The sequence below is a fragment of the Rhinolophus hipposideros genome (genome assembly GCF_964194185.1).
Source record: "Rhinolophus hipposideros genome assembly, chromosome: 19".
In the NCBI taxonomy this organism is placed as follows: domain Eukaryota; kingdom Metazoa; phylum Chordata; class Mammalia; order Chiroptera; family Rhinolophidae; genus Rhinolophus; species Rhinolophus hipposideros.
This window is the reverse complement of record NC_138065.1, coordinates 6,619,094-6,640,540: the sequence shown is the minus strand read 5'-3', so window position 1 is coordinate 6,640,540 and position 21,447 is coordinate 6,619,094. Positions and strand designations below refer to the sequence as shown.

General features: G+C 45.1%; 1 protein-coding gene across 2 annotated transcripts; it reads right to left on the bottom strand.

Annotated features, from left to right (window-relative positions):
• Positions 1-2,289: 2,289 nt before the first annotated feature.
• HMGCS2 (3-hydroxy-3-methylglutaryl-CoA synthase 2) lies at positions 2,290-21,447 on the bottom strand. Of its 2 annotated transcripts, XM_081025112.1 has the most exons (11): positions 21,295-21,447; positions 16,534-16,988; positions 15,454-15,555; positions 12,617-12,742; positions 11,881-12,045; positions 10,349-10,514; positions 8,557-8,727; positions 7,208-7,314; positions 6,468-6,593; positions 5,520-5,628; positions 2,290-3,704 (listed from the first exon to the last, which is right to left on the bottom strand). In XM_081025112.1, exons 1-10 carry the CDS (start codon positions 21,393-21,395, stop codon positions 5,522-5,524), a joined length of 1,626 nt encoding a protein of 541 aa, XP_080881238.1. In that variant the 5' UTR covers positions 21,396-21,447; the 3' UTR covers positions 2,290-3,704; positions 5,520-5,521. The 2 variants fall into 2 exon arrangements, with proteins under 2 accessions (XP_080881238.1, XP_080881239.1); XM_081025113.1 differs by lacking the exon at positions 15,454-15,555.

The following is a 21,447-nucleotide window of genomic DNA, read 5'->3' as shown; positions in this document are numbered from 1 at the left end:
AACTGCTCTCTGGGTCTCTGTCCCTACACTGCATATTAACACCACTTAGGGTGAAAGTGGTGACAGGGCAACTGGAGAAATCATTTCCTCCTACGTTGACCTTACACAGGAAGAGGGATTTGTTGAGAGCTAGCAGGAGTGTCATGTAGGGTGTCACGTGGGATCTCTGGTCCCGCTCCCCGCATAAGAACACAGGATATGGTGAGGCCAAAAAGGAACACCCACGGAGCCACAGGTAGGGGAGTCATACCACTGTAGTCTCGCTGGTGGCTGGGTTGGAGACACAGGAGGCAGGAGCCACACGATCTGCAACCTGCCGTCCGCTTCTCTGCCAACCAACCAACCAACCAACCCCACTTGCTAACTGCAATCCGTGCTTGCTAACTCAGCCACCATCTGCTGCTAGCGTAGCCACGGCAGTTATATTAGTGGCCAATGGCTCACTGGTTACAGCTGATGGCCAACTAGCCACAGCTGATGGCCATCCAGTCACAGTTGATGGCCATTTACTACCTGAGCCAGCACCTTTCCACATAAGGCCAAGAGCTTGGAAACTGCACTCCTGGCTCTGTCCCCACAAGGAGTCACGTTTAATGAGGTGGATCCCAGAGCTATCAAGGAAGGCTCTGGGGAGTGAAGAAGGGGAAAGGAAGGGGTGGAAACTTCTGTGTGATGGTGGCAGTAACCAGTGCCATCCTGAGTGCCCTCAGTTGAACCAGGGCTGATATTCAGCAAGTGTGCAGGGGTCTGGGTACCATCCATTCAACTGGTCAGCATCCTAATACCCCTGTTATAATTTTTTTAAAAATGGGGAACAGTGTATTTCTCCAAGGCCCATCAGCTCCAAGTCCTCCTTCAATCTAGTTGTGGAGGGCACAGCTCAGCTCCAAGTCCAATTGCCATTTTCAATCTTTAGTTGCAGGAGGTGCAGCCCACCATCCCATGCGGGAATTGAACCGGCAACCTTGTTGAGAGCTCACGCTCTAACCAACTGAGCTAACTGGCCACCCCTCCAGCAGCTCAGTGGCAGCTCGTTATCTTCAATTTAGTTGTGGAGCACGCAGCTCACTGGCCCATGTGGGAATCGAACCGGCAACCCAGTTGTTCAGAGCTCACGCTCTAACCTACTGAGCCATCCGGCCACCTCTAAAATAGTGTTAACATCACCCCTGCATTGTGTCCAAATGACTGCTGAGTGGAGGCAGGCTTGGCCCCAGCACTGGGTGCTATGGGAGGTCCTGGCCGCTAAGGCCCATGGAGGCGGTTTGAGCACCAAGAGCTCCAGGTGAACTCCCATATGGACAGAAGGCAAGGCCCAGAGTCTTCTCTCCACAGCACAGGTGCATGTGGGCTTTTCTCCCAGGACTATGGACACGACTCGGGAGATCTTAGGAAACGCACATGGTGTCTCGCCAGGAGTGCCACACTAGACTGAGGGCCCCAACCAAGATGCAAAGTGGAGCAGGCAGCCAGTGGCAGCAAAGAGGGGCTGCTAAGCGGCAGCCACAGCTGGTGTAACGGGGTCGGAGCTGAGCAAGCATGGGCGAGGGCCTGGAAAGGGAGTCTGCTGGTACTGGATTCACTGCTTAAATGTGGCTTTTTCTCGGATTTTCCGGTGCCTTGGGGGACACGAATAGCTTTGGGCGAGCAGTGAAGTGAGCAGGCCCAGCATCTCATTCCCAGAGTCGACGCTAGCCACCCCTAGCCAGCCCTGCTCCCCACCAGTGGAAACCATTCTCCTCTCCAAAGTATCCGTTTCTCTTAGGATGGCTGAACTTTCTAAAAGGAAATGAATGACAACAGCATAGTAGCCTCCCCTTCTTGCCACTCCCATCCTTATCTCCCTCCCCACCTCCCGCAACCACTGCTATTTCATGAGCGGATCCTGAGAAAAGCAGTGCCCTAACCCAAGCAGTCCAACAATCCTCTAACAGAAAAATTTCCTGATAGGTATCACAAGGTTTTTTGGGGGGCTTGAGAAACCAAAATCTTACCGTTAACCGGTGTTTATTTGTCCAGATTAATTCTGGCACGCCGTGGCCAAGGAGCGTTGATCTACAGCTCCCCCAGTGCTTTCTGCCCCCTGCAGGCATCTTTCCGTCAGAAAAGGGAAGCAGGAGGCCTCAGCTGTTTCACCACCTGTGTTTCCCCTCCCCTCCCAGAGAATGGTGTGGCAAGGGGAGAGGGAGAGAAGGGGATTGTAAATTGAGTGCTCTTCGATTTTACTACTGTGGGGCAGCTGCAAGATCCGGTCGGGGGTCTCATCGAAAAAAACATCCAGCCTTAGATAAACTTGAAAGAGTTTATTTGAGCCAAACTGACGACAATTGCCGGGAAGCAAAGTCTCAATGGATTGAGAAAATGCTCCGGAAAATGGCCGTTTTGCAACTTATTTTATACATTAGGATCAAAGGAGGAGGGTTATATGAAATCCATTGGTTATAGATTAAAGGGGTGGGAGAAAGCAAAGCGGGGAAACCTCTGGGATTGGATAAAAAGCAAAATGGAGAGACACACACTTCTTTTGCGTTGGTGGGCACAGGATAGTTCACAGCATTTACAGCACATAGAGATGGTATTTGGGGAACAAGATAACAATGAGGGATTTTGTAGTTTCCTGCTCTGGTCTGGTAGGTTGTGTCCCCCGAGGGGTCCAGAAAAAGAGATTACTCTGACATTCCAAGAGTATGTTATCTTAGTTGCAAAAAGACAACAGACAGGCTCACTTAAGGTAAAGACTGACCTTTGTCAAGGAAGCTACAGGCCAAGGATATGATTTCCTGCCATGGCCCACCTTAGTTAGGAATTTTTATGCTTACGCCATCCTATGTGGTTATTTTCAGTCTCCTGAGCTTATCAGGTTTAACATGTGTCCCTTTTTCCATACCCAGGGGAGAGTAAGGGCCCCCAGAGCCAGGAGGTCTGGCAGGATTCTCTGTGTGTCAGCTGGGGCATTTTTCATGTTCTGGTTTCCAGGAAATACAGGAATCATTTCCTCCTCAATCTTTTTTTTTTTTTTTTGAGTATAACTTTATTGCTTGTGAGTTTTGTTTCTGTGCACAATCGGGGCCTAGTTGCCCCTCATTTTTATTGATTTTTTATTATATAAGTTTCAAACGTACAACATTATAACTCAACATCTGTAGATGCTGCAAAGTAATCACCCCCAAAGTCTGGTTACTGTCCATCACCATACAGTTGACTCCCTTCACCCCCCGCCCCTGACTTCTCTATCTTTTTAATTGTGTTATATTAGCTTCGTACCAGATGTAACATTTAGAAATTCACAGAAAGTCTTAAGAAATGAATCAAAGTATAACAGCACAGAAATGTGATAATAATAATAACAATAATAACAAAGCTATACCAAATGATAAGCAAGCTGGCTGGATCTTGAAGGAGACAGCCGATCAAGCTACAGTTCTGGAGGTCAGTGATTCAAGGCTAGGCCTCCTCTCCATCTCTTTTCCCAAAGGGCCCCTGGTCCACAGCACCACAAGCTCAGGGCAGTGATAATGCAAGAAAAGACATAAAAGGCCCCCTGAGGGTGGCCCCTCCTTCTACAAGGCCCATGCTTATGCAGGCAGAGGTGTCCAATCCAATCTATTTACCAGCTAAGAGTGGGTTGTTGGTTTTTCTTTTTTTTTATGATTCCTGGGGGAGAGCTCTGCTAGCACACTCTTCCCAGAAGCCACTCCATGGAGCTGCAGAATTGAAACAAACAAAAGCAGGACATTCAATGTCTCATCCTGGGCATCACCACCAGCAGTACCTTCTTCCTGCCTGAGGTGACAAGGTGGTGGGGTTGTGCCTGGGGCAGGGGGCTGTGTGGTGTGTGAGTGTGTGGGTGTGTGGGGGGCTCTCCTAAGTGCATCCTGAGGTCTTCCATGCTCCACTGCACCCCTTCCCCTCAGCCCCAAGCCTGGATGCCTGAGGGACCTGTGCCCTACTCCAGCGCCACCACCACCAGAGCTGGAGCGGAGGCTGGGAGGTGGGCAGGGTCCCCATGACGCGTTCTGCCTGATAGGAGAGCAACCTGGGCAGTGCAGAACTCCACAGAGCGCTGACCGACATAAAATCCTTATTTCAGCTAAAATCTCACTGGGGTAGCTTTATGGCTCATGTCAGCCATTGGCATGAGACAAGTCCACTGAGCTGCAGCTTTTCTCTTCTAAGGTACACCAGGCACAGTGCTGCCTAAGCACTGAGAGAAGCTGGTGGACATCGAGAGGGAGGGAGCTCTGCCTTGAGAATCCCAAAGTTCTCTTTCTTCCCTCCCCTCTCCCTGCCCATCTCTGTCCCCCTCCTGCTCTGCTTCTGGTGGCGGAAATAGCTTGATACATCTAATAACCCCCTCTTTGCTGCTGATATGCCCTTCAGAACCATGTTTTAAACAAACAACTCCTGGCAGTACCAAAAGCTGGTGAACCTGCTTACAGAGTTGCCTTCTCAGCCCCACCCTACGGCCCCCTGTCACCTCGCCCATCCGGTCCCTGACACCCCAGGGCTTCAGTGGTTATGAGGAACTGAGGGCACCCTGTCCTGTGCTTTTCCTGATTTCTCTGGGTATCTCCCTTATCTGCAGACTTCTTGCTCCAGGCCCTGTTCCACAACCTGCCCTCAGCAAACCTCCTTTTTCCTCCCCCATCCCTTGCCAAAGGATAGCAGCAATCCGAAAGCCAGAAAAACATAGAGGATGTATTTGGGCATTGGGACTGTATTTACTGAGATGTATGTGTTGCAAAAGAAATTGCTTCTCACTCTTCCATTCGGTGTACCTTGCCAATTTGGAAGATAAACTGAAGGCAGGCATCTCGGTCCACAAACTATAAGATTTTAATTCCGAATACTTGATTTTCCTTTAAAAGTACCATAAAGAATTCTCCCATTTCTTTTTTTTTTTTTTTAAGAATTCTCCCATTTCTTCACTCACCCGAATTCTCTTCCATAAACTCTGCTTGCCTTACGCCTCTCCCCACTGATTTCTAAAACCTCACTGCTTCTCCGCACAAGGTATACGGTTGCCTAGGTTTAAGGCTCCCTCCAGCCAAGGTGTCTGGTTCTAACAGGTCCCCAACACCCTGTTTCCTTATGACTCTGTCCCCAACACACTGCTGTACACCTTTTCTGAAGCTACTGATTTCACCCCTTTGGAGTAGTGAGTTCTATAGGTTCAGGTTCACAGCCTGCTTTCCCTTCTGGGCGCTCATTTTGTTTCTCTCAAGTGTCTGGGGAAGTGTCCTACTATGAACAGATCAGGTAAACAAGTTGACTCTTTTCTTCACATTCAAAATTTAAGAACATGCCTTCCCCCACCCCCCCAACCCCCCCACCCCGAGTTTGGCTTTCCAGGGCAAAGAGCTCCAAGACTTTCACTCAGTCTTCACGGCACAAACTCCCCACCTCTGATCATTTTGGGAGCTACAGACCCTCTCGGGCCTGGTTCCACCATCAGAACTGCATCTATTTCCCGGAGGAAAAGCTTGATGCCACCAACCCTGGAAAATCTCACTCACTACCTTTAGACTGGACGCCGGGCATACTTTCTGCGATGTAGCTCGTCCACTCGCTCCAGGTACCAGGTGCCTGGGAAGAGGCTGTTTAGGTCACCAGGAGGTGAGAAATTCACTGTGGAAGAGAAGAGGCAATACTCATCAAGCGCTCTATGGGGTTGGGGGAGACAAAATAGTAACAGGACACCTATTCATGGTGACAGTCTCCTAGCCGTGCTGCAGGGGCTGCGAAGTCATCGACTACCCAGCGTAGCTCTGGGCCAGCAGAAGAACCGGAAGCAGACCACACTACACACCATGTGTCCCAAGTTTCGCTTGAGAAAATATGGTTACTGTGGTTTTAAAACCACCATCTGGTCTCTCCTGTTGTATCTTTAGCATTGGTTTACTTTACTTTCGTTGCTTTTGGGGGCAATATTTTGTTTGGTAGGGAAAGCGAGCAGTGGGGCGGAGACAGTACAATTTATCGATGACTTATTGAGGACATGAATTCATCCAATCTGTCTGGCGACCCTGCAAAATTGGTGTGATTTTGGAAATGAGACAATGGAAAGTTCCATAATCTTCCCCAAGATAAAGAGCTGGTGAATGTCACAGGTCAGTTTAGGTTTGGATATCTAGCTCCAAAGTCTGGGCTCTTTCAACGGTCACAAAGATGGCATTTTCAAAGACCACACACCTGACGTCCAAGGGACTACATTGTCCAGTGCCCTGTTTTGGGTGGCTAGCTACAGTCTACACTGAGAAGCCACTTGCTGCCTCCTTCCTTTTCACAGCTCTGCCTTCTGCTTCCCCACCCAGTTCTCACCCCTGGGCACCTAACAGATCTTCTGCCAATCATACCTCATAGCCATCTCCACCCTGACCTATGGTATTCTAGTCTTCTGAGGAGACCTGGGCTCTCAGATACTGGGAAAAATTGCCTTCTCCTTCCCTCCTCCTGCTTTTCCTTACCCTTGCGGTAGAATTGTTCTCTTTGGTTCATTATTTCTGTGAACTCCTCAGCAGACATACGCTTCCGGGAGGCCAGGCGTTGTGGCAGGTCCGAGATACTGGATACCAGCTTTTCCAGGGGGGAGCCTGGAAAGCAAAAGCAAGATTGATAAACTCATGCTTCAGTGCCGCGATCACAGCTATTGTTCCCGAGTCCAACAGAGAGCCAGGTTCTGTGGGAGCTTGAACTGGCGGAAGTTCTCAGTATGCAGATTACAACGCCAAGAAGTAATAAGGGTCAGAACACATCCTGTTAGCAAAACATACGGGCAGACACTCATGTCATCAAGGTTCATCCCATGTAGCACTTAGATGCATGCCTCAGATCACACCTGCCATCAAACAATCAACAAATATTCACTGGATATCTCAAACCCACCAACTTCTCTATAACCAGCTGAAACCAAACCATCATTACCTCTTGCCTGGACTCTTTGCTGGAACAACCTGTCTGGTTTCCCCATAATCACCTTTGCTCTTCTTCAATCTAGTCTCTCCATAGTAGCCAGGGGAGTGCCTCAGATACATAAATCAGATAAGTTTACTCCATTGTTTAAAGCCCTTTAGGGATTTCCTTTGCTCTCAATCACATTATTCTGCCAAGGCGGGAGTGAAGGAGTCTCAGTAGCAGAGAGGTAGAAAATGGTCTCTTCCAGCAGATGGATCTTGTTGGAAGTCCCTGCTAGAAAGACGGGACTCACCTGGCGAAGCATCTTGGGATGCTCGAAATGAAAAAAAACTTGCTGCCAATCCAGAGCCATAGGAGAAGGCACCAATCCTGGAACCAGCCAAGTCCTGGGCAGAGTGCCTGCAGGAGAAGAAATCAGAACCCAGAAAACACATTGGCATTATAGTCTGCCCATCAAATAAACCACCGACCTTTCAGCCCAAGCGAGTCTACCTCTTGCAACTTAGAGATGGCTTCTGGGCACTCTACACAAAGGGTTTTTTGAAAGACTCTGGGGATAGGCCAAGGAGGAGGAAAATGGGCTAACAGGAGAGCAGCTGAAATCCAAGAGACAGAAGGCACAGTGAGCATAACGGAATTTCGGGGTGTAGAGGGAACTTCTCCCCACCCATGAGGACAAGATGAGTTCAGTGGGCTCTGAAGGCATCTCCAAGTGGAGTTCAGACCACTGGACTCTCCTTCAAGACTTCCATGTAGACTGGTGATGCTTTACCAGTTGTAACTCTTTTATTCATTCCCTCATTTATAATAATTTCATCAAGTTCATGTATATTGGGGGTGCCAAAAAATGTATACAAATGACTTGTATTCATCTTTTGTTATAGATATATATTATTACAAATTTTAATACAGTTTTTTCCTTTCTTAAAATGTGTATAGTTTTTTTGGCACCCTCTGTATCTCCTATGTTATATGCATGCACTATATAGTACATGTATTTCCTTATAAAACCCACAAAATAGAATGTCAATAGAAATAACAGATAACATTTGAGCATCTGCTGAGCATTACAGTTTTAATTGCTTTAGACATTTAACACTCATCAAAACCCTAGAAGGTACATATTGTTACTGTACATATTTTATAGCTGGAGGAAGTGAGGCATACAGAGGTTAAGTATTTTTCCAAGGTCAAAGCTAATAAGCCATAAAGAGATTTGAACCTTGGTTGTGGGCTCCAAAGCTAGGCTTTCTTAACTACCATGCTTTACTAAGTACAGAGATTTTAAATAGATGAGAGAAAAATATGCGTAAAAGTTCTCTTTTCTTGCTGCACCAAATAGAACCTGAGAAAAATCGCACAGTCCCTTCACAGTACAAAGTGAAGTAACACATGTACTTCACTTTGGAAGACAACTGTTTAATACTGATAACAAACCTGCCTATAATACATATACCTTTGAAACAAGTTTTCTTCCCCTTTCTTCTTCCCTCCCTCCCTCCTTCCTTTCTTCCTTCCTTCCTTCTTAAAAAAAAAAAAAATCTGAACCATAAGAGGAATTCTACTGGACTGGCCTCTCAGATGGGGGTGGGAAGGTGGGAGGGGTTGGAGGGAGTTGTGGGGGGCAGGCACAGAACTTACTGGGACAGGAGTGAAGCCAGGCAGCCGTACAGGGATGAGGTGTATGAGTTCCCGTTGTGTGTGGAGAAGTAAAGGGAGGACTTGGTTTTCTTGTTGAACATGTCTAGAGAGGCCTTTTGAAATGCTTTTTCCACATCCCTGCTGTTGTAGGTGTCTTCCAGCTTTAGGCCCCTGTGAGGCAGCCAGAGGAATAGGCCAGGTGAGAAGCCACAGGAGGGGAGGAAGGCAACGAGGGGAGAAGCATCAGCCTCCAGAGAGAAGACTTTTGGGCGCATGTTTTCATTATAGGATGTTTGGAAATACAGAAACATGCAAAGAAGAACATGTCACTTAGTGCTACCCTTCAGAGGGAGCACTGCTTCCTATTTTCCTTGTGGAATCCATCCTTACTTTCATACAGTTTATTGGAAAATAGAAACCACACCATACAATCTGCTTAACAAGCTTCCTTAGTTAATTTTCCCTATGACATTAAGTTATCTTCTGTAACATTGTTTTTCAAGGCTGTAGAATGGGCCATGATGGGAACCCTACTTTGACCAATCTCCCCATTCCTGTTCTAATTAGTTAAAATACCACAGTGAAAAGCTTCATGTTCTTTTAAACACGTGAAATTGCTGAGCCAAAAGGGCATGCACCTTCTTAAGGCCTTAACTTCATGTTTTCCTATTCCTCCCCCAAACCCGTGTCTCAATTTATACATCCACCAATTGCTCATTTTTCCACAGTGTCTCCAATTCTGGGTATTCAATTTTTTTAAAAAAGCGATGTAAGGAACACGGTAACTTGTTTCACTTTGTTACTAATGAGCGTGCACATTTAAAAATATGATTATGTCATTTCTCCTTTGAGGAATTTCTTATCCATATCTTTTTTTTTAGTTTTCTACTGCAGTGTTTATCTTATTATTTATGAGACTTGTGCATATAAAAGATACTAAGCTATTCTCTTTGCTATATGTTAGAATTTTCTTTTCCCCTCACGAGGAAGGTCTTATAAGCAGTGTTTATGCTACTTTGGATGTTTTAGTTAGTGTCAGGGTTAGTAGCAGTAGTTAGTAATAGCGGCAGATACTGGTAGAATACTACAAACCTTGAAATGAACAGTTATCAGGAAGAAAGGGAAAGATGCCCTTCCCAGTGGGAACTCTTTGTACTGAAGATTCTTCTTTTCTAAACTCTCAGAGTAATCCATAAATAAATGGCATCCTTTTTGCTTTATTGACATTTAAAGGGATGCACTAGACGATCTCCATTTCATAGATGGGAGAAACTGAGGCAATAAGCAAAACATTCATGAGGTCGATGGCAAGTCAGAATGAGACTGGATCCTCCCCAAGTTGCCATCTTGGACTCTGATTATTTGCTTCTAGGTGTTTCTGTCCATATAGACTGTGAGAGCCTCTAAGGAGGGATCATGGTGTCACGTTGGTTTCTGTGTCCCTAGAGTTTAGTATGATGTCTGGCATAGCTGATGTTCATCAGATGTTTATCGACTGAATGGCATAACCATACTCCCTTTCCTCCTTTTCACATTCTCTGAAGCTTCTAATAGTCACTTGATCTACAGGTCCTGGCCAACTAACTCCCTGTGCTCCCTGAGATAAAAGGTGGAGGGCCTCATGCCACGCAGACAAGAACCCCTGTAAGGACTTGGCGTCACTCTATTGTGTTGGAGGATTGTCCTTTTTTCCCCACGGCAGTGGCTTGTGGTCCAGACTCACAGCATGCAGAAACTTCCTCCTTCCTCACCCCTCACGAGCCTCTAGGCTCCCCACATCAAGAGGACTCACCTGAAGGCCTCCAGCCCCTTATAGAGGCTGGTCTGTGTGTCACTGCTGGCTGACAGGAAGTCATTGAACATCAGACGAGCCAGGGATTTCTGGACCAACTTGCAGAAGGGTGTGTGGAAGATCATAAACTGTAAATCATCAAGAGTAAAAGGTCGATCGATGCCAGCTGGAAGAGGAAGTGTGACAGCAAGGATGTGGCGTGACAGATAAGCCATTGCGACCTACTCTCCAAGATCTAACTGTACCGAGGGACAACTAGCTCTTACCTCCAGCAAACACGCATAAGGTTAGTTCATTCATTTTGCAAGCATTTCACTGAGCACCCTCCTTATAAAGAAACAAGGGAAAGAAACAAATATATTCTCCCTATCTACTATTGCCAACCTCTACGACAGATAACGGCTCCAAATCAAACTTGTGTTCTATATTCTCCTCTATTTCCCAGAGGAGGAAAGAAGAGTCTCCAAAAATACGAAGCTTAGTGATGTGTCCAAGGTCACCCAGCTTGAAAATGGCTGGCTTTGGGTTTAGGCTCTGATGTCTCTGACTCAGCAATACAGACTATTCCTCTCATTTCAAAGAGCAGGGCAGTGCATCTGCTGCCACTGGGACAGCTGACAATTTAGTGCTGAGATCCCAGGCTGCATCGATCAAATTCCGTATGAGAATAAGGACTAAAATTAGAATGCCACAAGAATTCAGAGGAGGCCAGAACAATTAGCTAGCAGCAATTTGATAGTGGATGGGCAGAGGCCCAGAGAGGTTCAAGTTGACTCCTCAGCCATGGCGGATGGCTGTGGCAGCTAGCATTTCACCCAGTGCGGTGGAAAGGGGCACGAAGTGGCTCCTTTTCCCACCCGTACAGCATCCATGCTCAGCCCATGCTTTTCCCCACACTGAGATCTGCCTTTTGCATGGCTAAGCACGTAAGCACCCTTTCTATTTCTTAAAAGCAGCCTTCAGGGTAGTTTTAAAATAAACTTTGTTTCTTTTCTGATGATGAAAGTAGGACATATTTTTTTAGCCAGAAAATTCTGAAACTAAAAGTGAAAATAAAATCAACTTGCAATAGTACCACCCAGAGGAACATCACGGATAGCAGCATACCGAAAATACCAGTAAGATTTTTTTTAACATCAGCAAGACTTTAAAAGGTGGCAAACTACAAACCAACAGTCAAATCACTCCTGACTTCAGCAGAAACAAATCTAGACCCAGTCGGATGTGGTGGCTTACTCACCATCCTACCTCCCCAGGTGGCTGACACCCACTGGTTTCCTACTGGTGGCTTTGAACTATGTTGTTTACTTTCTTTCGTTTAGCTCAAGTCAGAGGCAATTTCATACTTGAGTTTGGATGACTTTCAAATTAACTTGAGCATAGGCCCAGGGAAAGGCATGAGAAGAAGGGGACATGAAACAATTCTCTTGAGATCATTTTCAGAGGCAAGAAGAGACCTTATCTTAAGCGTTTAGGACAAACCCTTGGCCCCACGTACACAGAGCCCCACTTCCGCCCTCTGAGCCGCATACCTTGCTTCCATTGGTTCTGGATTTTTTGTCGGTATACCATGTAACATCGGTCCAAGGCCCGTAAATAGCACTGGATGGAGAGCTTCCCGTCCACCAGAGGGTATTCTGAAGCCCCATCGGGTTTGTAGAAGTCGTACACGTTCTCCATGTGGGTCCCCCGGAGCCCTGGCAAGGCACGTAAGGGACTCAGGGATTCCAGTGCAGCCCACATAGAGAGAGCAATGGGGACGGGAGAACCACGTGCAAATGGTCTCCTGGTCTTTACCTGTCTCGTGCCCAACCCGAGCCCACTCAACATTCCTCACATGTTCAAGGGAGCTGACTAGATTGTTGCTCTTATGTAAATGAGGCTTACACTTTCCTTTCCACACCTATATGGGCTTAACGAAATCTGGAGGAGACACCAACAGTCTCCAAGGAAAGGCTTTCCCTGTGTTCCCAATTATCTTCTTTCATCTTCAATGGGCAGTTTAGCTCCCAAAGGTCTTTGTCAGCATTGAGTCCACCCTTCATCATCCCCATGTGATGGTGCAGAAGAGGAAACCTCGCTGATGCCTCTCTTCCCTTTCTCTCTGCCCTCTGCTCCCCAGTCAGGCCTTTTGAAGGTAAGTGACATCGTCCCCAAACCCATCCTTCAGCTCTGAGTAGTGGTATGCCAGTTTGGGATTAGGAGCTATGCATTTGGCCATGCCATGCACAGTCTCTTGGTACCATGTATCCATAGGTCGCTACAAACCTCTCTCGAGGACCAGAGGGGCGTTGGGTCCAACCAGCATTGCCACGGCTCCAGCCCCACCTGTGGGGCGGGCATTACCACTGGGATAGACTGCGATATCTCCACAGACCACCATTGCATAGCGACCTGTCACGAGAGACAAGAAATATCATCATCGTTACCAAATCCTGAGTAGACTGAGTGCCTCCGGTGTGCCAAGCACAACTTTATATACTGAAGATAGACCAGCGAGCAAAACCCAAAATCCCTGCCTCATGGAGTTTATGTTCTTGTGAGACTCAGCATGACACATTTGAAATGCAAAGTCAAAACTCAGTATCTTGTTACTCTAGCTGCACAATACTCACTTATTCAGAATTCCGTTTCTGAATTCCACGAAAAATGTATTAACTGGCAGTTTGGGAGATAATTTATGCTTGTACCCATCACCTTCTAGTCCTCTGTGGCTGAAATTCCCTCCAATAGAAGGTCAAGGGATAGGGAGGGAAACTAACATCTGAAATACTAGCTAGACACTAGTTATTATCAAACTATCCTTAAAACCATCCAATGAGGTAGGTAACACCTACTGCCTTCCAGAGAGATTAAGTAATTTGTCTAAGGTCACCCACTTAGTGAATATGGAATTTGATTTTTAAACCCAGTTCTGACAGGATTGCAAACCATGTGCTTTGAATGTACTACTTTCTTTGAGAAAAGGGTTTATGTTGAGTAACTGCATTTAATGTAGGTGATCCATAGTTACTACCTCTATATTAGTCAGACTATTAGTCAGTAAATGATTGTGGTCTTGACTATTATTTTCCCCCTTTCATCTGATAGTACTGTGCCAGCCCCCCCACTTGAGTCTGGGGGACAGATAATGGCGGTGATTTCAGTATTCTATCTCATCTGTAAGGAAGACCCGGGATTTACCCCAGTACTGTGTTGGGAGCCATATTTCTATATAATTGAATCCTCACAATAAGCCTATATATCAGAGACAGTTATCCCCTCTTTATAGACAAAGAAATTGAGGCCCAAAGAACTGAAGTCACTTGGCCAGAGCCAACAGCTAATGGATAGTACGATAAAGATTCAGAGTCAGGATTCCAACCCAAATTCAACAAAACCCAAGAACCTTTTCTTAAGAATTATAGAATATATATATAGATAGATAGATATTCTATAGATAGAATATATATAGAGAAATATAGAATATATATATATATATATATATATATATATATATATATATATATATATACTTTTCGTATGTACTTTTATATACAATGAAAGTATATATTTTTCGTTGGGGTTGGAGTTGGTAGCATATATATATATTTGGAAACTATAAAAGTATTTCAAAGCCATTAAAAAAAAGATCAGTAAATTTGGCTACCTAAACATTAAAACTTTCTATCAGATACAAACTCAAAGGACAAACTGGGGAAGTATTTACAATAGTTATAACCAAAAAAAGCTAATTTCCTTCATGTATAAAAGTCTCATAAAAAATACAAGGTATGTAATAGGAAAATGGCCAATAAACATTGTAAAAAAATCGAAGCTGTCTTGTGAAAAAAGGGCAAATCAATGACAATATTATTTTACTTATTAAATTGACAAAGATTAGAAAGTTTGATAACATGCATTGCAGGAATGTACTTTAGTACAACATTTTTTTTTTAAGTGTGTTTTTCCAGGACCCATCAGCTCCAAGTCAAGTAGTTGTTTCAATCTAGTTGTGGAGGGCGCAGCTCACAGTGGCCCATGCGGGGATCAAACTGACAACCTTATCGTTAAGAGCACCGCGCTCTAACCAACTGAACTAACAGGTCACCTCTAGTACAACATTTTGAAGAGCAATCAGGCACATTCTATCGATACTTTAAATCAACATATCCTGCAATTCCACTTTTAGGAATCCATTCTTACAGCACATTATCACAAGCACGCAAAGCTATTGTACAATGTTCATTTAAACAATTACTTATAATTGCAAAAAACATACAACTATCAAAATATCCATCAATATGGCACCAGTTAAATAGTTAGGCATATCCATCAATAGAATATGTAGCTTTCAAAAGAATGCAGTAAATCACATATATATGTGTGTATATATATATATATATATACATATATATATATAATGTATATGAGATAGAGATAGATAATGATCTCAAAGATATCATAGAGATGAGGAATAATATGCACAATGTTAAAAACTAAAACTGAATAGATACATGTATGCTTGCAGGTACATAGGAAAAATCTGGAAGAACACGCAGAAACTGTTAGTGTTAAATTCCTGAAAATGGTAATGAGGTGCCAACGGGAACTTTTTCTTCCCTTTTGTGTATGGGTATATGTTTTTTTAAAACTATAAATTTCAATTACTTTCATTAAAAAAAGATAGGGCAGATGAGGTCTCTCAGGGCATCTGAGCCAGTACCACTCTTTCCTTCCCTCACACCCTGCTGTCTCTCAGGAATGATCTGAAACTTCCTGGTGAGTCTCAGAAACACTTCCTCTTATCCAAGTGTCCCAGGGGGATGGTTGGCCAGGTTAGTCAGAAGCAGAGATCTCATCGACATTGGCCTTGTCTGGTATTGGCGGTTGTCATTAGGCTCAGGCTTAATATGATTTTTGTTTTAATACAAACTAACAATCCACATCTCAATGGTTTTTTTTTTCAGTATTTTGCCCACCAAAATATTATATTGAACGAGGATGCATTTGTAGCCCTCTTCTGTGGAATGCCCAGACATTCAGCAGAATCTGCTTATTTGAAATGACGATGCTCCCAAACATAGGCTCTGATATTTGCTTAAAGGCTGGTGAGTGTCCCTTACCTTTTATTGCTACTCTCCAACTAAATGCTTGGTTGGAAACATTGGTGGTGATCATAGGGATTGCTGGTGAGGTAATAATATAAGTGCCAAGCAGGGAGAGCACTGTGAAAACAGATTTCATGATGTAGAGACTGGCATATCCCAAATCAATGGAACCACTAAGGGTAGGGCTATATGTAGGGCACTCAGAAAAAACACTGAACAGGTGTATGTATGGACATGCACTGCCTTGCTGCAGGAACATAGACAAACCATTAAACTCTTCTTGGCCTCTTTTAAAAATAAAGAACACAGGATTAGAAAATCTCTAAGGTTCCAGCCGATATCAAGGCTTCGTAATTATTTTTATTATTAGTGTTCCTTATGGTTTCTAAGGTTTTATTTTTAGTTTCCAACTTAGTAAATATAGAGTGCTTTGATTGCTCAGGTACTCTTCTTTTACATCTCCATGGATATCTTATTCAGTTCTTTCACCAGCCTTCAAGGCAGGTAGGCAAATAAGAACTCTGAGGCTCAAAGAGGGTAAGGCACTTGTCAATGATTATTGGCAGAGCTAGGTTTCTAACTCTCCACTTGTACTGTTTCCCTTGGACATTTTTATGCTATCGCAACAGGGTTCTTCCTTCCAATATAGCACGGAGGAAAAACATAAGTAAGATCCAGGGTAACGTTAATATGCAAAAAGCAATTTCCTAGAAACCAAGCAAGGGAGAAAGAGTAGAACTACTCTGTGTAACAGCTTATCTGTTGATTCTTTGGGTCTATTTTTACCAGGGTGTTTTCCCCTTGATGTCTAACTTGTAAGTAAGATATCAGATCTTCCATTTTCTTATCTGTAAATCAGGGATAACAACCACTTCCTAGGCTGTAGTAAGGACTAAAGGAACGGTTCTGTGAACATGCTACCTAATTAACTGCATAAAGCTATAAAAGTCTAAGCGCTTATCATCATTGTGGTTGTTGGTTGATAGCAGCAGTGTGAATAAGTTGTCCCGCCCTCCCTGGGGAACGGAGAAGCAAAACTGAGGATTTAGTTTCCAGGCCCAACTCCTTTCTTGTGTAACCTCTGGCAGCACATACCATCCCAGGAGCTGGACTCCAGCCAGTTGGCAGCATTGAAGAGGGAGGCAGTGCCACCGTAGCAGGCATTGGTGGTATCTATGCCCTCGATGTCAGTGTTGCCTGAATCCTGGAAGAGCTCCATGAGCACTGTTTTGATAGCCTTGGACTTGTCGATGATGGTCTCAGTGCCCACTTCTAGCCGGCCCACAGAGTCCCATGGGAGCTTCGTGCGCTCCATCAGCCGCTGCACCACTGTCAGACACAGAGAATTGACATCCTCTTGGACGGAACAGAAGCCCATATGGGTTTGACCCAAGCCCACTGTGTACTTCCCTGCTTCCACATTGTTAAACTTCTCCAGGTCCGTTTGGTCGACATATTGGGCTGGGAAATAGAGCTCCAAGGCAAGGATGCCCACATCTTTTGGCCAAGCATCCGTTTTGGCTAAGGGGACAGAAGGGACTGTAGAAAACCTGCAGTAGAAATAACAGTCAGAATCCCACTAATGGTCTCTAGTCAGTTTCCTCAAAAAACAACACAGCAATTTCTCTCTGTCTCTGTCTCTGTCTATCTGTCTCTCTCTCTCTATATAAGACATATATATATATGTTATCAGATGAATCCAAAGTTAGGATTGTTATGCATTTCTGTTGAACTGACCCTTTTACCCTTATTAAATGTCCTTCTTTATCTTTGTGATAATCTTGCTGTAATGTCTACTTTTCCTGATGTTAGTAAAGCCACCCTAGCTTTTTGATCACTGTTTGTACGGTATAACTTTTCTTGTCCTTTTATACTTTAAATTTCTAAAGGTCTTTGTATTTAACATGCATCTATTCTGAACAGCATAGGGCCTTTTTAAATTTTTAACAAGTCTTGCAATATTGGTGCTTTAATTGGAGTAATTAATCCAATTATAATTAGTGTAATTACTGATATAGTTAGAATTGAGTCTACCATCCCACAATTTGTTTCTATTTGCCTCATAGGTCCTTTATGTTTCCGTTTCTGTGTTCTTTTGGATTAAGCAAGTATTTATCATTCCATTTCATCTCCTCTTTTTCTTTTAGTAATGACCTTAGTGATTATAATATGCACACTTGACTTATTATAACTCAGATTAATATTTCTGCTACTTTGTGAACAGTGCAAATCCTTACTTTTTAAACTTCATTTGAAAGTTAAACTTTTGAACTATTATTGTCATACAGTTTACTTCTACATATGTTATAAACCCCACAGGCCATAATTTTAAAGATTTCATCCATTTTTAGAGTGTCCTTCTCATTATCCCCCTTTCTCCCCTCCTTTCTGTTTTCTATGCAAAAACATACCTACAATTTTTCTACTCTTTAAGGATGTTTTCTGCTTGATGTTATGTTCTCTGCTTTTTCTGATTGGGCATCCCAATATTTACTGAACACGCCCAACACAGTGCTGGGTTCCAGAGGCACAGCAGTGAATAAGATATCTTTTGTGCCTACAAAGAGGGCACAGCCCAGTGGAAGAGGCAGACCTTTTTTTTCTTTCTCCCCTTTCTTCTGCCTCTGTCCCCCCCACCCCATCCAAGCCATTGTTTCTCAGTTTAGTTGTGCTCCCTGACCCATGCTGGTTTTATGAGCCTTGCACTCCCCCCCACCCCCGCTCTGGCTGAGGCAGTCGGTTGCCAGTTGGTCGGCTGCTCATGGCAGCTCACACTGGCTGCCGGCCGCTCACGCTGGCCACCGGCTGCTCATGGCAGCTCAGCAGCCCACGCTGACCTGTCCAGAGAGAGCCATTGTTCACAATCTTAGCTGTAGAGGGCACAGCTCACTGGCCCATGTGGGAATCGGTTGGGCGACCTCAGTGTGAGGAGCCCGGTGCTCCAACCACCTGAGCCAACAGGTCGGCTCCGAGGCAGACATTTTTATAGCAAAATTTATAGTGGAACAAACAAAGATTATGAGAATACAGAGGGCAGAGAGTAATTCTAAATGGGAGCAGAAATGAAATGATGAAAGGGTCAGTAGAAGAGGAAGGAGAATCTGTTTTTTTCCTGGACCCACTTACCTGTCTTCAAAACCTCTGGTGAAAATCTGGAGTTTCTCCTTCCAGCTACAAATACAGAGCTCACCAAGTCCTCCTCCCATCTGCTCCCACGTGAAAGTACGTGAAATCTGGTCACTTTAATGATACTCTTCATTTTACAGTTGGTGAAATCAAAGCACACACTGGTGAAGTGATGAGCTCAGAGTAACTTCACAGTTTGTCACAGGTTAGAAATCTTCTGTCCTTTCACTGCCTTGGGTGCCATCTAGTGTGTGTTACACTCATGAGTGCCACCAAGTCCCTTTAACTTGTATCTGGCCATGGAAGAGTGATAGGATGGCTCCCCAGGCTTATAAATTTAGCTGTATGCCATAGGAACTGTAACTCAGATTGAGTGTGTTTGTCAATCATCCTGAGGATTCTGGGCTTCTGAAAACCCCAGTTCTCCCATGGGGGAGGGGGTCACTGTGAAAGACTACTGTGAGCAAAGTAGATCATATGATCCCAAGACAGTGAGGCAACGTGATAAATGTTCACCCATATCTGACAGGAGAGGTTTGGGGTTTAGTTACATGCCCTACTTATTTGGTGTCCTTCCAACCCCCAATAATTGGAGTTTGTACTCTCAGATATTTGTGGAGGAACTTCCCTAGTACCTACGAGCTAATGGTTAGCCAGTCCTGTGCTTGGCTGGTTTTTCCCTCAGCCTCAGCCTCATTCTCACTCTGCCTTCTCTGAGATCACTCTTTTCCTCTCTTCCCAGTTAGGAACCTAAGGCAGCAAGGAGAGGTTCCAAGAATCAGTCACTTGGTAACTTTTGTGACTATTTGCATAGGGGGCTATTCCAGATATAATCCAGAAATGGATTACAGAGCCTTGAAGAAAACTTAACATTCAGAGGAAAACTTAACTTGCAGAGGTCCAGAAACACTAGACCACTGGAGTTCAGAGTACGCTTTTAATCTTGTACTTTCTCTAAAGAACAAACACTCTATTTAATTTAACATCGGTTTTGTTCTGGTGTCGCTTGGTTCAAGAACATGCATCAAGCTTTTACTTCTTTACTTCACCTCACCTCCATCCCCTTTGTTTCAAAATCAGCTATTACATTCCAGGCACAGGGAAGGGGCAAAGAAAAGAGGAAGTCAAGGTTCTTGAGGACCTCATTGACCAGAGGGAGGGATGAGATAAACACACACACGTACCCCAACTGAGAGTCACAATGTATGACCAGGGTCACAAGATAGACGTGGGCAAAATCCCACAGGTGTCCAAAGGAAGCAGAGTCCCTGTGGATGGGAAGGTCAGGAAGGACTTCATGGAAGAGGCTACATGTGAGGTCAACTTTGATGGGTGAGTGTAGCTTCTGCTGATGAAGAATTGGAGGGGACTTGAAAGGGCATTGGCCACAGTAGGGGGGGGCAATCGAACAGGTAAGGATGCCTGGAGTGGAGAGTGAAGGGAGTAGGGAGACCATGCATGAGAAAAGCAGGTGGGGACCACAGAGTGGAGGGCACGATTCTTCCCTCATTTTCCAGGCAGTGAAGCACATGCTGAGATGGGATCAGGGCTTTAGAGCCGCTGCAGGTTGGATTAGAGGGGACAGACATCCAGAGAAGAAGACCCATAAACCCATAAACTCTCATTCAGACCGCAGGAAACGGGATTAGCTGTGAGTACAGCAACAAGGGAAATGTGGACGATGGTTCCAAAAGTTGGACCCAACAACGCCAGAAGGAGGGGCAGGCTAGTGGTGATTGCTGAGGTTTGTCTCTTGGAGGGCAGCCAACTGTTATTTATTGAAACAAGCAAACCCACGTCAATCCCCTCCTCACAAATACAAAAAACAAGTGAAACTCTGAGCAGGGACATTTGACCTGTATGCAGGGGGTGGGGCAGAGTGTGGACAAGGTGGTGAGTCATAAAGAAAGTAAGGAGGCCTAAAGAGTATCACCTCCTCCCCCGCACATCCACACACCCAGGTTCCCTGGGTACCAGGCAAGGGGAGACCTAGGTCAGTCATTTTTCTCAGTATTCATGGAACGCAGTGTAGAAAAGAGAGGAAAGGAAGGGCTAGCCCTAGAATCTTAGAATGCAGTGGATGGTTTAGGGGTCCCGGGGCGACTAGCCACGGCTATGTTACCATCCATACTGGGAGACTGCGAGCACTTGGGGCCAGACTGGGGGAATGTTTACAAAGAAAAGGAGTGCACGTGTGCTTCCGTGCACAAGCTGATTGCACGTGCGCGTGTACACTCACACATCTCATTTCCCCATTGCAGGAAATCAGGGGGCTGAGGAACACGCTTCGTGTCCTCGGTCCATTTCGAGTGTTGCTGCAGTAGGTTGCAGCAGCTGGTTTTACCAACCCTGCCATTGCACAGAATCCTGAAGGGGCTGGGGGTAAAAGTGGGAACAGAGGTGGAGGGGAGAATGCCGTGGGCCCTGATACTGATACTTCCACTGCTTCCACAGCTGGGGGAGTGAAGGATGTCCTCCTTTACAAATAGCAGGTGTCAGAGGTTTGGGATCCTGGAACTCTGTAGCTGAGAGGGGCTGTCCATTTAGAGATGAGGTAACAGACCCCGAGATATTAACTCGCTTCTCTAAGGCTGTGCACACACCTTGCCAACTTCTGACTGGGATTCCAGGGGTTTTTTCCTTAGGGCAGGAGCTCTACCTATCTTTTACTAGTTCCATGATGCTTCTCTAAGCGTGGCCTGGATAGTTCCTGGGAACAATATGACTCACCTTTGGTGGGCTGCTGAGAGGTGACCAGGGATGAGAGACGCTTCCTGAATCAGTCTCTTCACTTGCAAGACCTGCTTCACTGGAGTCAGCAGCCGCTGCATTTTCAGTGGAGCGAGTAGAAAGCCAGACAGTCCGTGGGAGAGATGTCCGGCA

Bases quoted from the DNA above. Each gene is read 5' to 3' on its own strand.
- HMGCS2 (XM_081025112.1), bottom strand. From the start codon at position 21,395: ATGCAGCGGCTGCTGACTCCAGTGAAGCAGGTCTTGCAAGTGAAGAGA. The intron at 12,046-12,616 runs GTTTGTAGCGAC...GTGCCTTGCCAG, and splicing joins CCCTCTGGTCCTCGAGAGAG to GGCTCCGGGGGACCCACATG. The intron at 6,594-7,207 runs GTGAGTCCCGTC...TTTGCTTTCCAG, and splicing joins ATCCCAAGATGCTTCGCCAG to GCTCCCCCCTGGAAAAGCTG.